General features: G+C 52.3%; 1 protein-coding gene across 1 annotated transcript in view; it reads left to right on the plus strand.

The window, feature by feature from the left end:
- DNAH10 (dynein axonemal heavy chain 10) overlaps positions 1 to 17906 on the plus strand; it is a 2725177-nt gene extending 2707271 nt beyond the window's left edge. Inside the window, exon 79 of the mRNA XM_069619694.1 lies at positions 17574 to 17906. Within this exon, the coding sequence (XP_069475795.1) occupies positions 17574 to 17720 (147 nt within the window). The 3' untranslated portion in view covers positions 17721 to 17906. The remainder of the gene's footprint in view (positions 1 to 17573) is intronic.
- Positions 17907 to 18213: the final 307 nt, after the last annotated feature.

Below are 18213 nucleotides of genomic sequence, written 5' to 3' on the forward strand. Positions count from 1 at the left end.
CTATAGATGTGCTCAGATGCCCTGGGGGGACGTAGAGCCACATGGGTGCAGTCGATGGCACCTAGCACTTTGGGGAATCGTGCCACAGCGTAAAAATCCAGGGCGGCAGCATGCCTTTCTGCAGGTGTTCTGGGCAGGTATATGTGCCAGCGGACTGATGGGCGTGCAGTGATGATGTTCAAGACCTGGTGTAGGCAGCGTGACTGGGTGGCCTGTGACACCCCACCCACTATGGCACTTGTCCGCTGAAATGATCCAGTGGCTAAGAAGTGCAGTACATTGAGGACCTTCTCCAGGGGGCTGAGTGCTTGGGAGCACAGGGTGGGTGATGTGAGGTCATCCTCCCACTCACTCACCAGGTCCAGTATAATGTGTGGTGGAAACCTGTACCTCCCATACACCTGGTCATCAGGCATCCCGAAAAGGCTGGTTCTGGGTGTGAATATTCTGGCCCTGACTATCCTCCTCCTCCTCCTTTGGTAGCCCACTGCCACTGCTGCTAGGAACGGTATGTTCATCCTGGCGTCTGAGCTTGTTATTGTTAAAGTCCGCAAATTTATGCTTTGCGCGTGTTCTAGGCGAGCGTGTGACCCGCGCACCCCTGGAATCCAGTTCCCAGTCCAATAGCGTGTGGAAATTCACACGCACCACGGGATACAGCGTGTGACCCGCGCACCCCTGGAATCCAGTTCCCAGTCCAATAGCGTGTGGAAATTCACACGCACCACGGGATACAGCGTGTGACCCGCGCACCCCTGGAATCCAGTTCCCAGTCCAATAGCGTGTGGAAATTCACACGCACCACGGGATACAGCGTGTGACCCGCGTACCCCTGGAATCCAGTTCCCAGTCCAATAGCGTGTGGAAATTCACACGCACCACGGGATACAGGTTCGCTGACGTACTTGCGTATGTAAGTGCCCGCGCACCCATTAAATACACGTACATAGGCCAATCGCGTGTACGCGCACTTTTGTCCAATTACACGCGATGACACTCTGACGTGCAGTATCTCCACGTGTGCCCCGTCATCACGTGCTGAGTGGGGAACACCCGTGCGGGTCACGTCACAGACGCGCTTACGCGCTGAGGGACTCTGGTCCAATAGAATCGCGTATGCGTGCTGACGCGCTTACGCGCTAAGGGCCTTTCCTCGGATTTCATGCTGACGTGCAGGATTTTCACGTGCCAAATCACTCCGTATCAAGCTGGCCACGCGAAAACACACGGAAGACCACGCTCCTGCCCAGAAGGCCGAGTTACTGCCCCCCAGTGCCCCGAGCAGCCTCCCACGTGCCATCTGCTGCTGCCTGCCTGCCTGCCTGCTGCCACCGTGCCCTGCCATTTGGTGCCTGCACATCAGCCATCTGCAGGGGTCCAGTTGCTGTGTCCACCCCTGCTGGAACTGAAGACTCCCGACTGGGATTACATCGCTCCACAGCCCAGCCCCAGGACCCAGTTGCCCACCCACACCTGCCTCTGGGGTTGCCATGTCGGGCACTTCCACATCTGGCACCAGTGGCAACCCCAGGCCAGAGGGGCAGAGGGGCACCAGCTTCACTGTCACCGAAGTTGGTGTCCTGGTGGAGCATGTCCTGGGGCAGTATGATGCCCTCTTTGGATCGTCCCGCGCCAGCAAGGAAGGACGGCAGAGGATCTGGGCCGACTGTGTGGTTGCCATCAACGCGGAGGGGGTGGCAACCCGCGACGTCCTGAAGATCAAGAAGCGCTGGGAGGACTTGAGGTCCAGGACCCTTGTGAAGGCCCGGTCCTCGTGGAGGGGGGCCGGGGCCGCATGAGTTCCATCCAGATGAGGGTCCTGGAACGCGTACGCCCAGCGCTCCACGCCCAGATCCTTGAGAGGGAGGCCCGTCTGGAGTTGAGCGGTAAGTGTCCATGCATTACTGTGTGAGACAGGGCATGTTGCGGTGTGCTGGTTCTATGATACTTGCCTGTATGTGTGCCATAGGCCATGTATGCATGTATGTGTGCAGGGACATCATGGTAATGCATGTGCGACCAGTGATGTGTGATGCACATGGTTGTTGCATGTGTTGAAATGCCGCATGGGGAGCCCTATGCAGATTTTGAACATGAGAGCATGCCAGTCTCTGTACCTGGACATGGGTGGGGGTGAGGGATGGGTGCTGATGCCAGGTACATATATGGTAGCCATGTCTGTGTGCCTGACCTGCGTGTCTGTGACTTGTGCATGCCATGGATGCATGACACATGTGTGTGACAATGCACAGATTCAGTAAAGCAGCCAAATTACCCTTGTATCCGCTGTGTTTGGTGTGTTTGGGGCCAGATGGATGTGACTGAGGTGAAGTGTGTGCATGTGATAGGCATGAGCCATGATGCATGTGAGTTACATATCATTGAATGTTTCAAGAGTCCATTGGACATGCATGGAAATGTCCATGGCATGCACCATGCCTGTTACTGTGTGTGTTTTGCCTGGACTGACCCATGTGTTGTGGAGGGACATGATGGAAGTGTACTTTGACAGTGGTGCTCATCTGCTATTGCTTCCTGTCTAGGGGACCATTGTACAGTGCCCTGATGCTTGTGTTCTTTGTCTCCCTCTACGCAGCGGCTAGTGAAGAAGAGGGCGGAGACGGCGCTGTGGAGCAAGGCGGCGGGGATGCCCCCACGGCTGCAGCGGAAGGGGTGGGTGAGCCCCCACAGGGGCCTGCTACGGTGGGAGACGGTGAGGAGCCATCCAGGTTGGTGGTTTGCACAGAGGAGGAGGAGGCCGCCACTGGGGCACACATGGGGCCTGGTGGGGGCATCCCTGCTGGTGCAAGTGGTGCAGTCCAGGGCCAGGGGCAGGAGGCAGCACAGGTCACCGTGGAGGGGCCTGTGCATGTCGCTGTCCCTGACCCTGTGAGTGCACCACCATGCACCAGCAGGGATGCCCCGTCCCAGGCCTGTCCGCAGGTAAAGGGGATGTCCATGTCACCTGACTCCCCTCCACCTGCGGACGTGGGAACCCCTGGCCGTGCGGAGAAGGTCCTGATTGGGGTCGCGATGCGCACGGCTGTGATTCGTGATGCCGTGCGTGCTTCCCGGGAGGAGCACGCACGTCATCACGAAGTGCACCGTGCGGACGTGGCCCAATTGGGATCGGCCATGTTCGGGGGTTTCCTGCATGTGTTGGCCAATGTGGCGGCCCTCTCCTCCTCTGTGCAGGCTATCCACCAGTCGTTCTCCTTGCCGTCTTCCAGCCCAGATGCCACCAGGGCCCCCTGTGGACCTGCCCCGACCAATGCAGCCAGCTCGGTGGGGATCCCATCCCTGCCACAGTCGGGAGTCAGAGATCCAGCAGGGGTGGACACCACAGCAACTGGACCCCAGCAGATGGAGGATGTGACGGCATCATCGGGCAGGGCACGTGCACGACGGCGTCGGTGGTTTCCATCAGCCTGGATGCCGTCGTGCTGGCACAGGCAGTTGCGTCGGAGGCAGCAGCAGGCTCAACGTGGGAGGCATCATGGCTCGGGGCCATCAACATCAGGGGTGCAGGCATCGGCCGGAGGGCAGGAGAACCCTGGAATGGGAGTGGCTTCCGTGTGGGAGCGGTTGTGCCAGCGGATAGGTGCGGAGCGGCAGCGGGCAGAGGAGGAACAGCTCACGATGGTCAGGGCGGAGGACTCCATGCGGAGGGCGCTGAGGCGGGCTGAGTGCCTCGAGGGTCTTCGCAGGGAGTTTGAGCTTGACACTGCGTTATCCCTGCGGGACCTCGGGGCCAGGGAACATGCCCGCCTCCAAGCCATTGACCAGGAGTTCGATGATGCCCTGGCCCATGACAACAACCAGTGAGCCGTCCGAATAGCCCGCTGCCTTTGTATATAGTTGTATAGTTAGGGTTAGGTTTCCTTTGTTTTTTTGATTTTTTTTTGGTTGCGATTGGACAATGCACCACTTTTTTGTATATAGTTCAGTTTTTAGTTAGTAGTCATAGTTAGGTTTAATTTGGTTGGGCTCATGGACCCAGGATGATCTTCTTCATGGTTCTTCATTGGCTTATTTTAATTTTTCAGATTATTTTCTTGGACATTCATCTTGTTTTGTTTGATTTGCTTTGTGTTTTTTCTTATTTCATTTCCATTCTACTTGCTGTTCAATACATATTTTTTTTGATTCTTCAATGTGTCGTATCATCTCATTGCTTTCAGGCATGTCATGTTGGGTGTTTTGTCATTCACTTGCAGCCATTGTGTGTGACAGACATGTGTTCAATTGCATTATTTAAATTGGGGGTGTAACATGTAATTGCCTTTGATATGTGGGTGGGTGTGATAGTTGGTTGGGCCTTTTGGCAGGGGAGGATGGGCATTACGGACATGATTGGGGAATGTTGGGACCCAGGTGCAGGGGGGCATGGATTGGACATGGGTGGGGGCCTGCTGGCAGGTGCCCCACAGTGCTGGGGGGGTGGGGGTGGTGGGAGACATGGGTGGGGGCCTGGTGGAGGCTGCCCCTGGTGGCTGGGGGGTGGCGGTGGTGGGAGACATGAGTGGGGGCCTGGTGGAGGGTGCCCCTGGTGGCTGGGGTTTGGGGGTGGTGGGAGACATGAGTGGGGGCCTGGTGGAGGGTGCCCCTGGGGGGTGGGGGTGGTGGGAGACATGAGTGGGGGCCTGGTGGAGGGTGACCCTGCACTGCTGGGGTTTGGGGGTGGTGGGAGACATGAGTGGGGGCCTGGTGGAGGGTGACCCTGCACTGCTGGGGTTTGGGGGTGGTGGGAGACATGAGTGGGGGCCTGGTGGAGGGTGCCCCTGGTGGCTGGGGTGTGGGGGTGGTGGGAGACATGAGTGGGGGCCTGGTGGAGGGTGACCCTGGTGGCTGGGGGGTGGGGTGGTGGGAGACATGAGTGGGGGCCTGGTGGAGGGTGACCCTGCACTGCTGGGGTTTGGGGGTGGTGGGAGACATGAGTGGGGGCCTGGTGGAGGGTGACCCTGGTGGCTGGGGGGTGGGGGTGGTGGGTGACATGAGTGGGGGCCTGGTGGAGGCTGCCCTTGCACTGCTGGGGTGTGGGGGTGGTGGGTGACATGAGTGGGGGCCTGGTGGAGGGTGCCCCTGGTGGCTGGGGTGTGGGGGTGGTGGGAGACATGAGTGGGGGCCTGGTGGAGGGTGCCCCTGGTGGCTGGGGGGTGGGGGTGGTGGGAGACATGAGTGGGGGCCTGGTGGAGGGTGCCCCTGGTGGCTGGGGTGTGGGGGTGGTGGGAGACATGAGTGGGGGCCTGGTGGAGGGTGCCCCTGGTGGCTGGGGGGTGGGGGTGGTGGGTGACATGAGTGGGGGCCTGGTGGAGGCTGCCCCTGCACTGCTGGGGTTTGGGGGTGGTGGGAGACATGAGTGGGGGCCTGGTGGAGGTTGCCCCTGGTGGCTGGGGGGTGGGGGTGGTGGGTGACATGAGTGGGGGCCTGGTGGAGGGTGACCCTGCACTGCTGGGGTTTGGGGGTGGTGGGAGACATGAGTGGGGGCCTGGTGGAGGGTGCCCCTGGTGGCTGGGGTGTGGGGGTGGTGGGAGACATGAGTGGGGGCCTGGTGGAGGGTGACCCTGGTGGCTGGGGGGTGGGGGTGGTGGGAGACATGAGTGGGGGCCTGGTGGAGGGTGCCCCTGGTGGCTGGGGTGTGGGGGTGGTGGGAGACATGAGTGGGGGCCTGGTGGAGGGTGCCCCTGGTGGCTGGGGGGTGGGGGTGGTGGGTGACATGAGTGGGGGCCTGGTGGAGGCTGCCCCTGCACTGCTGGGGTGTGGGGGTGGTGGGTGACATGAGTGGGGGCCTGGTGGAGGTTGCCCCTGGTGGCTGGGGGGTGGGGGTGGTGGGTGACATGAGTGGGGGCCTGGTGGAGGCTGCCCCTGCACTGCTGGGGTTTGGGGGTGGTGGGAGACATGAGTGGGGGCCTGGTGGAGGGTGCCCCTGGTGGCTGGGGGGTGGGGGTGGTGGGTGACATGAGTGGGGGCCTGGTGGAGGCTGCCCCTGGTGGCTGGGGGGTGGGGGTGGTGGGTGACATGAGTGGGGCCCTGGTGGAGGGTGCCCCTGGTGGCTGGGGTGTGGGGGTGGTGGGTGACATGAGTGGGGGCCTGGTGGAGGGTGCCCCTGGTGGCTGGGGGGTGGGGGTGGTGGGAGACATGAGTGGGGGCCTGGTGGAGGGTGCCCCTGGTGGCTGGGGTGTGGGGGTGGTGGGAGACATGAGTGGGGGCCTGGTGGAGGGTGACCCTGCACTGCTGGGGTGTGGGGGTGATGGGAGACATGAGTGGGGGCCTGGTGGAAGGTGCCCCTGGTGGCTGGGGGGTGGGGGTGGTGGGAGACATGAGTGGGGGCCTGGTGGAGGGTGACCCTGGTGGCTGGGGGGTGGGGGTGGTGGGAGACATGAGTTGGACATGGGTGGGGGCCTGCTGGCAGGTGCCCCACAGTGCTGGGGGGTGGGGGTGGTGGGGGACATGAGTTGGACATGGGTGGGGGCCTGCTGGCAGGTGCCCCACAGTGCTGGGGGGTGGGGGTGCAAGGGGACATGAGTTGGTGTTCATTAGTTCAAGGAGACATGTGCCTTTGCTGGGGGGCATGCCCATGGTGGGTGGGCTGCCTGCGGGACATGACCAGGGATGCAGGGTAGTCCCCTGTGGTGTGGGCTGCCTGCAGGGGCCGTGGATGGTGTACAGGGTACACCTGGGAGGACCCACACTGTCAAATCACATGTGGAACTTCCCGCGCACCCCTGAAATACACGCGCCCAGGCTATTCGCGTGTGGAACTTCCCGCGCACCCCTGAAATACACGCGCCCAGGCTATTCGCGTGTGGAACTTCCCGCGCACCCCTGAAATACACGCGCCCAGGCTATTCGCGTGTGGAACTTCCCGCGCACCCCTGAAATACACGCACCCCCAGGCTATTTGCGTGTGGAACTTCCCGCGCACCCCTGAAATACACGCGCCCAGGCTATTCGCGTGTGGAACTTCCCGCGCACCCCTGAAATACACGCGCCCAGGCTATTCGCATGTGGAACTTCCCGCGCACCCCTGAAATACACACGCCCCCAGGCTATTCGCGTGTGGAACTTCCCGCGCACCCCTGAAATACACGCGCCCAGGCTATTCGCGTGTGGAACTTCCCGCGCACCCCTGAAATACACGCGCCCAGGCTATTCGCGTGTGGAACTTCCCGCGCACCCCTGAAATACACGCGCCCCCAGGCTATTCGCGTGTGGAACTTCCCGCGCACCCCTGAAATACACGCGCCCAGGCTATTCGCGTGTGGAACTTCCCGCGCACCCCTGAAATACACGCGCCCAGGCTATTCGCGTGTGGAACTTCCCGCGCACCCCTGAAATACACGCGCCCAGGCTATTCGCGTGTGGAACTTCCCGCGCACCCCTGAAATACACGCGCCCAGGCTATTCGCGTGTGGAACTTCACGCGCACCCCTGGAATACATGCGCCCCCAGGCTATTCGCGTGTGGAACTTCCCGCGCACCCCTGAAATACACGCGCCCAGGCTATTCGCGTGTGGAACTTCACGCGCACCCCTGGAATACACGTAGCCCGCTCCCCCAGGCCCGATCGCGTGAGGAACTTCACGCGAACCCCTGTAATACACGTAGCCCGCTACCCCAGGCCCGATCGCGTGAGGAACTTCATGCGAACCCCTGTAATACACGTAGCCCGCTCCCCCAGGCCCGATCGCGTGTGAAACTTCACGCGAACCCCTGAAATACACGTAGCACGCTCCCCCAGGCCCGATCGCATGAGGAACTTCACGCGAACCCCTGTAATACACGTAGCCCGCTCCCCCAGACCCGATCGCGTGTGAAACTTCACGCGAACCCCTGAAATACACGTAGCCCGCTCCCCCAGGCCCGATCGCGTGAATAACTTCACGCGAACCCCTGTGATGCACGTACCCTGCTGAAATCGCGTGTTAGACTTCCCGCGCACCCCGGTATACACGCACACGTATTTTTTGTCAGCGGGTGTCCGTGTTTGTGGGTACCCCTTTGCACGTCATTTTTCCTGGAGGGCCACAGTATGGGACATTCATCATGGCAGTATATAGGTGCTATTTGTTGGCGCACCTTTTGGCGCACATTTCTTACAGCCGCAGAGACGCTACCGCCTGCTTTCTTGTGGCGGTCGTGTTTGTGCCTGTGCGCTGGTTTGAGCGTGCGCTTCTTTGCCCTATTCTATTCCATGAATACGTGTTGTAGGCGAGCGTGTGGGCGTTCCGCGCACTTGTGCCCTGTACTTCCCCCCGTGACGCCCACGTTTTGGCAAGTTGTTCCCCATTCCGAGTGTTACGCCCGTGTTCCGCCTACTTTTGTTGCGTGCGCCGCGCTATGTGCGAATTTCGCTGTGGCCTGTGCGATTTTCGCTGTGACCTGGCGCACGCTGTTAGATGGCCTGTGCGCCAACGTGCGCCGCGCACTTTTTTATCGCACATCCGCTGGTTTTCTCGCGCACGGCCTTCCATGAATCAACGTGCGCTGCTTTTCGTGCGATTTTCGCAATTGCACTGCGATTTTCGCTATTCCACTGCGATTCGCACGTTTTTGCCCACTTGCGCCGCGCTAATTATTCCATGAATCGGCCTGTTTATATGTTAGTGTAAACGATTTGTATGGAATCTTCTTTTTTCTTTCTCTCTTCTTTCTTTTTAATTGGTTTTAGGATTAACGTGATGGATGATGGATTTTCCTTTTGCTAAAAGGTTTGTAATAAGCTAAAATAAAAGAAAATAAAAAAAGATAAACCATTACAATTTTGTTGTCCTGTCACCATAAGTGTTTTTGTCTACATAAGATGACATTTTCGGCCAGCTTTCTTACAAGGCTGTAGTAGAACATGACCTCTACTGATTCACCAGCAAGAATAAATCACTAACTGTGACAAAGACTAGTGTTTAGGCACCTCATTTAACTGTAGAGGACCTTTGTGGAACAAATGTCTTGTCATCCAAATGAAATTGTATCTTATGGTAAGTGTAGACTGCTATGTCTGACTTTCACGTAGCTAGTGCAGCACCCAAGACAGTGAGCATGTTTAGCAAACACCATCTGTGTTATGGTGGGTTTAAAAAAAACATGTTTTTTCTGTCAGAAAATGGCGATTTTGTTAAGTTGCTATGAGATTTTATTAAGGGCACAGAGGCAAGTATTATATGCAGTATCATTTCTTCATTTTTCTAACAGCAGCAAGATTTCGTTTTTACTAATAAACATTTCTAGTCCATCTTGACTGGTCCATAGTCCTCCCACACTGTCAGTATAAATGTGTCTCCTCACCCATAGTCTTCCTCTTTTTCTGCATGCTGCGATGAATCAGATCTGCATACGAATTTCCCCCAGGCCTCAAAATTAAACAGGACTACCACCAGTCCCCATAGCTGGAACAAAACAAATACATCGTGAGAGAGTGGATAAAACAAGCATCAAGAAGAACCCAGGGTGGGATAATACTCACCTCTGTGCCCTTAATACAATCTATTTTTACACTTTTCTTGCAGCTGGCAACTAAAGACTACTTATAAGCCCTTCAACAACTGATTAGAGAAGTTGTTCGCCCCCACAAGAACCTACTAAGGTAATTCAACCTATGGTTTGAGGTTCAAAGTTCATTTATAGAACTGTTTTAGAGAATTTAAGCTACTTCAGCTTACTCTGTTTTCTTTTAACCCGACAGGTTATCCTTGTTTAACTTCTATCCCAGCTGGATTTTCTAAATAGGAATTTGATTTGGACTTACTCTCCCTAAGAATGTTCAAGTACTTAACTCTTTAAGAACAGAAACATGTTGAGACCATAAACCTCTGAATTACAACAGAGGCTCAAACTAATAGTATACGCCAATCAAGTGACCATTGTATGCATTGATATTGTGTTCTGCATTACTCACTTTGTTCTCAAACATTAGCAATTAATTGGTCTTGGTGTATTCCTATGGTTTCTCTTTTTCTTTGATATTAGCACTTATGTGCAATTAAGTGTACAGTGATTTAATACCATTTTAATATTTGTTTGAACCTAATAAATAGTTTTTTCTGTGAAGGATTGTTGCATTTTGCTACCTTAGAAAGTATAACCTGTCACACCAGCTCTATCTCAGTTATATTAATTGCCCTTCATTTAACGACATTCCAACAGGTGTTGTCCGATGGGTTTCCCTCCCCAAGAAACCGAGGACCTATACACATTAACCACTGGTCTGTAAATGAACCACTGAAGTAATTCTGAGCTTATTCTTCCAAAAAGCGGATCCCGAAAAGGAATCAAGGTGTCTAGGAAGACACCAACAAACCCATGCCTGCCAGGGAGGCACATAAAATCGCTGGATGCCTGGGGCCTAGCCCTCCTTGAGTAAGTCCACAGCCACTGTCAAAACCCGCTGGGGGAATTGGAAAGGCCCATAATCTTCCAATGTATTAGGCGTAGAGGCCCTTAGTGGATAAGAGGGTGAAAGAGCCCTTTCGCATCTAACAACAAGTGCCTCGGTATCAGTAGGATCACAGGGATATCTGAGCACATTCCTAAGAGATTCATCAACCGCGCTTGGAGCGGCAAGAAGGAATTTACTTCTTACCGCTGTTAGTGAACGTGAAGAAGTATGCTTGGGATCAGAGAACAAGGACGAAAACTGTTATGCTGTCTTTTCCCTCAATCCTGAAAGAAGGCACCTGTGGCCAAAGCGTCTGTTTCTGGCCTCCAGTCGAAAAGCCAAAGTAGCTGTGCATTGAGGCAGGAGCAGGGACGCCATTTGGAGGTCACCAGGGGTCGCAACTGCGACCCCTGAGGTCTCCCCTGCTGCCCCTGTGGGCTCCCTTGCTACCCCTAAAAAATAAAACGTTTTTTTTTCTTTTTTATGTAATCTCCAGGGCTGGCTGTGGCAAGTTGTTTCTGGGGTGGCTGGCTTTCTTTATCAGGCCCCTTAAAAAACAGGGGGTTGCACTAGTGTAACACTTTGAGCAGTGACCCTAAATAAGAAAGAATAGGAATAACAAATAATGTGTCTCTGGAATTCTACACAATAATTGCTAGACTCATTAAAGGTTTATTTCAGGCACACTTCAGGGGTTGAGTCCCGATTTAGTCTGTTCTTAAACACCTCAACTCAGCCTTTCATCCTTCTGAGGTTGATAAATGAGTACCAACACAGGTTGGGTGATAGTGTATGTATATTTGTTCTATATAAAGGGCCTCATCACGAGTTGGGCGCTAACCCTAGCGGTATTACCGCTGGGGCTATTAGCCCTACTGCCAAACCCCCGGCGCTATTAGCGCCGGATCACGGGTTTGGTGGAACGGTACGTCCCCATTGGGCCCATTGAGGAATTTCCCATTCCCCATTGGGCCCAATGGGGAATGTTCAGCGCTATTACTACCGACGTTATTACCGCCAGCGGCAATAGTGCTGAAAATCGTCAGAATCGCGTCTCCCAGCTCTCCCAGGGCTCTTTCCAAATTGTGCCCCCGTGCCCTCAAAGGAGGCATCGGACTGCAAGAGTAGAATGCGGTGGTGGTGAACATTGCCCTTCCGTTCCATGCCTATATGTAAGTCAGCCACCACAAAATCTCGTCCCTGGCTTCCCTTGTGAGCAAAGTCCAATCCACATAGGTCTGCCCTTTCTGCAAACAATATATCTTCAGCCTCTGCAGAGCCCTGTATTAGAGCGAGTCTGGAAATATTGCCTCAATGGATGCAGACAAAAGACTGATGATCCACACCAGATGTTGGATAGAAATAACAGGATGGCGTAGAACCATATGCAACTCTCTTTTTATGGCCTGAAATTCCGACTGGGGAAGAAGGTGGGAGGCCTTGGCTGCATCTATCTCAAATCCCCAAAAACCTGTCAGACTCGTTAAGTTTACGACAAACCCAACTCCCCAAATGAGAGTCAGTGTCATTTCTAGATGTCATAGAACCATCTCACTAGAGGAGGCCAGTCTAAAGATGTCATCAAGATATATCAACATTCGAATCCCCTGGATTCATAGAGCTGTAGCAACCGGCTTCAACAGTTTGTGAAAAACCAAGGTACTGAGAATAAACTGAATGGTAGATAGGTGAATTCCAGAAATTGGCAGTGCAGAGGATGCATAGTGATGGACAGATATGCATCCTTGAGATCCAGTCTCTGCGGTGTAACACCACCTGAAAAAGATTAATCGTTTCCATTTTGAAGTGCATGTACACCAGGAATGTGTTTAATTCCCTGAGGTTTCTCACTGCCCGGAAACTTTTGTCCTTTTTGCTAACCGGAAAATGATAGGTTAAGAATCCGGGAGGTGAAACCCCTGTTCTTTCTATTGGACCTTTCCAAAACAACTCTTACCTGAGCCCCTTGTCATGAGAAGTGAATTCTCCTCGGAAACCAATGCTTCATGAGTTTGGACAGAAAGTATGTGGGACCCTTGAATGGTCTGTACCACCGATGGACCCATGGATCCCATGTGATATATAACAATTTTGTCTGAGGCACAATCCCCACACTTATGATTAATCCTTTCTGCTTAGGGTCTACGTTGAGGAAAACTTCACCTACACCCCTCTAACTTGCTGATGAAAGAAGGGGCGCCTGCTCTGTACCGGTTGCCTTTCCCCTTACCCTGAAAGGAAGGTGCAGAGCCTTATGAGGAAGATGACTGGCTAGTTGAGTGGCCCCAGCCTCTACTGGCCCTCGATAAAACCATAGCTGGGTAAAATATGTTTTCGTTTTTAAGTGTAGATTGGACCCTATACAGGGATGAAAAAGTGTATACAAATTTTGTCACTTCCTTGATATATGGCTCCCCAAACAACAGCCCTTCACTGTCCTGCGGGGTTGCCATCACTGCCAATTTAGGATTCATCTTTAAGAGTATTAACGTGACAAATCACCAAATTAGTTTTCAGAAGATGAACAAAGAAGGCTTTCAATGGACTGCTTTTCTCCCGCAGATTCCTCATCTGATAGATATCCCATCCAGCTTCGCTGCTTCAGAAAAATTCTCGACAGGGGGCATAGTGGACCTCGACTCGGCCACTGAACCATCTTGCCAAGCATTCAGTCGTCGGCTCCGGACGTGGCGTCAGGCGTCGTATATAAACTCTGTCACTACGCCCCATACCTCAGTTCTTTTTTTCTGAGCGCTTATCACGCTGCTTGGGAATACGGTCGAGTCGTCGACTTATCTGATGTTTTCATCAGAAATCTTCAGATTTTTTTAATTCTTCTATGCAAGATGTCCGTCGCTCGGGTTTCTGGTTTCAAGCGGTGTACCGATTGTCACACCAAGATGTCCATCACTGACCCACATGAGTTATGCCGCTGGTGCCTTGGCACAGGATGGAAGGGTGTGTGTTGTGCACCAAGATGCAGCCGAAATCCTTACGCAATCGGGCTGCTAAGCTTGTGCTGGTCGACCGGCCTCAAAATCTCAGGCGCGTTCAACAATTCGTGCCTCAGAGGCTTAAACCGAGGGGCATAACCCCGAGAAAGTACATTGCAAAAGAAGAAATGGTCCCACACAAGGTGCCGTTCTTCGTCGGTACTCTAATTCGTCGACGGAAAAGGTAAGTTGTTGGGGCCTACCACTCGCCAGGAGTGGGAGCATTTCAAAACCTCCATGCTTGATAAATTCAAGAAGCATGCCGCTGTCCTTGCGGGTGCCCTCCCACGCAGCAGGCCTCGGAGGCTAAAGAGGTGCTCAGCATTTCCGACCCCTCACATGCCACAGTGCCAGCGTCAATGAAACGTTCAACTTCGAAGGAGGAGAGCAGTGTGGCCTTTAAAGCTACAAATGTGACTAGTGGCTTTGCAAAATATTAATTAGGTCTTTGGACAGCAGTGGAGAATGCTGGGCAGTACATCCCTGAGGGGGAAATGCGCAAGGGCTTCTTACAGCTGGTGAAGGATGGGAAGGAGGTGGCCAGGCAGTCACTGCAAACGGGCCTGGACATCGCCAACTGCGTTGGCCAATCTATGGTGCCAGCCGTAATGCTGAGGAGGCAGCCCTACTTAAAATCTTCAGTCTTTTCGCCAAATGCCCAGAGCAAATTACTGTACATGCCCTTCAAGGGCAATTTCCGGTTTGGTCAAAAGGCTGACAAATCCTTAGAGAAATGTAAGGAATCGGAAACTGCTGCTAGATCACTGAGCCTGGCTGCGCAGCCGGCCAAGCCTGCCTTCCGCTTCGCCTCTAGGGAAATGGGCTACAGGCAATATGTGCCTTACAGCAAGAAGGTGCAGCTCCCACTGGCCAGGCAAGGGCAGAAGCATTTCTTGCAATGCGGACGGCGCAGGGGGGTAAGGCCCAACAAGCAGCAATAATGGCGCGGTGACCCAGCCCCCTAAGCCGCTTTGATTTGCCCTCCTACAACTTACCAGTTGGCAGACGATTCAAGGAGCACTGGCCCCAGTGGCAGGGAATGATTTCCGATGCCTGGGCTCTACAGCTCGTTCTGTGGGGATATTGTCTGCCCTTCTTAAGAAAACCACTGTACAGACCCCCACCACTTCCGATACAACAGGAGCTCCAGGAAGAATTGCAAGCCTTGTTGTTGAAGGGTGCAGTGGAAGAGGTACCTCCCGAACAGAGAAGATCGGGTTGGTATTCCCGGCATTTCCTGGTACCCAAGAAGGGATGAAGTCTCAATCCTATTCTGGACCTCACGGCCTTGAATAAGTTCCTGAGGAAAGACAAAATCAGGATGGTGACGTTTAGAGAAATGTCACTCTCTCGAGCTACAGGACTGGCTGGTATCAATAGATCTGCAGGACGCTTATTTTCATGTGCCGAAACATCGAAAGCTCAGGAAGTTCCCGAGGTTCCTCATAGGGGACAAGCACTACCAGTTCAAAGTGCTTCCCTCAGTGGTTACAACACCTCGGAGCTCTCACAGATCCCCTCAATGTGTCCAGGCATGTGGTCAGTGACCTCATCTGGTGGACAGACCTCAGCAATGGATAGACTACATTTGGTTATATTGGAGTATGGTCCTGTTAAGCAAGGAGGTGTCCCTCTCACCGTCCCCCCTACCCCTGGCCCATCATAGTGCTTCGGATGCATCTTGCCTCACTCTAAAGCACCTAGGGGGGCGGGACGGGGCTACCCACGCCCCAACAAGAACAATGGGGAAGTCGGACTGTGACTAGTAAGATGGATGAGTAAACGGGACTGATGAGAAATATGGATGAGGAAGAGTGGCTGCGTCAAGGAAGATGGACAAGTGGAGGTAGATGGACTAGAAGTAGGAAGCGGGATAGTGACGCAGAAGACGGATGGGGAAATGGACGAAGAACAAGAGGTGTGGGTGTGTCAAGGAAGATGGATAAGGGGCGAATGAGGATGAGGAAGCAGGACAGTGATGCCGAAGATGGATAAGGAAGATGAAGAGGGACTGTGATGGGGAAAGATGTTCAAAAAAGGGGAAGCAGGGCAAGGAAGAGGAAACAGAACTGTGATGAGAAAGGCAGAAGGGGGTTAAAAGTACCATGGTACCTATAATATTTCACATTACATATTAGTAATACACATACACATCAATACCTACTAATGGCTGTGCCACCAGGAAATGGGTTAATCTTCACTCTTAAACAATGTCCTCTGAATCAGACCATATTAGCAAGCATCAACCACCTAACACAGTGAGCTATCTGTCCTGGAAGTGAACATGAGCCGTGTATGTGTACATGATTCTACACATCTGTATGTGTGTATTACATTTTACACAATATTAAGGTACATAAACTACAAGAGTTAGGATGTTCTACAATATGAAGCTACGTACACATGTTTGTATTTCACATTAACACCCATGGCGGGCGGATCAACTAATTAGGTTACTCGGATCATGGGTTGAATCTACTGATCCAAGCCTGCGTTCCGAGCAACCTCACAGCAGCTGCCCCCGCATGCCATCTGAGCCCCCATCATCCCGTCCCATTAAATTTCTTGTCTCAGCCCCACTTACCTGAATTAATAAGCGTGGCGGCACCACCACTGCTGCTGGTGCCGCTCTGTCTTCCTTCTGGCCACCATGGAAATGGAAGAGGGGATCCACTTGGAGCCTCGTCTTCCAGCTCTGTGGCAGCCATCTTGAGTCAGTTTGTTGTATGAATGAACGGGATACCAGAAGGTGTCCCGTTAATTCATAGCTCTCAACTCACACGCTTTTGGCGGGTGTCACCCGCCTTGTAAAGGGCAGACTCACCCGCCAAGCCTCCTGCACGCCCATTCATTCCAATGGGCGTCTCACCCGCCAAAAACAAAATCGGGTGATTTCACCCACCTGTAAAACAAAAATGGTTGAGAGCTATGGTTAATTCATACAACAAACATTGCTGTCAGCACCCCGGGTTGCCGGATTGGCAACCCAGAGTGCTAATAGCAATAACCACCCATTCCACAGCTGGAATGGGTGTTACTGGCACCGGGGACCCTCGTTAAAGGCTCTTACTGGGCTGAGGCCTTTAACTCAGGCCAAGTGCTGCTACTAGCTGTTCCAGCCTGTGGAACTCGTAGTTATTGCTTAATTACGACTCCAGTGCACATATCAAAAATGTATATCACTTGCTATTTTTTACCTGTCTTGAGTTTGCAGGTGCGATCTACCAAATTGTGAAAGCATGCATATCTTCAGGGTAAAGAGTACATGTTTGCACATTTTGTAAACTAAGCAGATCATTTGGAGAAATCTTCAGAAAAATGTATTTTCTCTAGGGAGGTCGCCATTCTAACAAAGTGCAAAACATGGGTTTTTGTTCATCTTCTTACAACGTTTGAACCACTGCATTGATTGTTACCAAACTTGACATGTATGATCGTATAGCTCTCGGTCAACTGCAGGCCGCATTTGATGAAGATCCATCTAAGGGTTCAAAAGGAATAGAAGAAAGCATATTTTAATGTTCCTATGTTTTGTGCAATACAACTTTACCCATACTGCCGTGAGTGCAACAGTAGAATGTATATTTCAGTGCCCAAATGTGAGCACTTATTGCTCCGTCGTCTAATATGCAAAAAACTTGCATCCATTTCCAGTACTCCATAAATCCTATATTTATGTGACTGCATGGCTGCCACCGAGAACATGTTTCTCCCTCTGTGGGCTTACACAAGTTAGAAACAGTTAATGTTCATGTGCCCCTCTTCAAACAAAAGTCCTATGTCTCTTTCTATTGATTTTAATATGAGATAGGAATGCCATCTTGGAAATGTGCTCAGTCCCCAGGTTCATAACACTTGCCATGTTTGTAGCAGGAACTCGCTGAGTTAAATTCATATATACAATGGATTGAACTCCATATGATGGTTTCCATTGTTCATGGTCCATGGTAAATAGTAAACCAATTTTAGCATGAATGTCTTAAATTTCCATTTACCATTGTTTCATCAATCATCTTGTACGCTGTAAATGTACCCATTATGCACAGAACAGAAAAAAGCAGGACCGGTTAGATGCAAGAGTAAGTTCATGTATAGGGTTACGGGACGTGAGAGGAAATGAGCACACCTAAACTGTATTATGTCTAATTATTGAGAAAGTACACCATCATTTTCTACTAACTTTGTGTCCTTTCTTCTCATTGCAGAACACATTTAGGACGCCAGTGTACACGACCTCCACAAGACGAAACGCAATGGGAGTTGGTCTGGTGTTTGAAGCAGACCTTTACACAACTAAGCACATTTCACACTGGGTGCTGCAAGGAGTCAGCTTGATGTTGAACTCTGACTAGACCATAAAGAGCACATTTTTCTGAAACCTTTTCTTATTTTTGCATTTTTCTATCTAATATATATTTGTAAAATAATATATTCTTGTATAGTTTACAACCAATGTGCTGCAAGCATAAATACTACATATTTATATATCTTTTTTGTACATTCACACTTTCTAGTACCATGCCAAAAAATAAATATTTTGAAAGAGTTGCCCTTGCTGAGTTTTATTGAACCGCATGCTCTTGCTTAACACCAAATATCGCCTTCTATTCATTCGGATTTGTCTGAAAATGTTATTTTTTCGTACACAATTCGTACATTGCTTCCCTTGAAGGGACTGGAGTCGTGTAAGAAATTATTACTGTCTCCATAGGGCAGTGAGTCCTACAGCCTACTCTGGGTTGATGTGATTGGGGTTCCCTGTGTCGAAGCCCCCATTATTTTGTATTTCTTATAGCCCCCTGGACATATGTGGGCCACAGGCAGAGCAGAAACTCAGCCAAGGCT

This window comes from Ambystoma mexicanum, chromosome 10 (genome assembly GCF_040938575.1).
Source record: "Ambystoma mexicanum isolate Mex_15411 chromosome 10, UKY_AmexF1_1, whole genome shotgun sequence".
NCBI lineage: Eukaryota > Metazoa > Chordata > Amphibia > Caudata > Ambystomatidae > Ambystoma > Ambystoma mexicanum.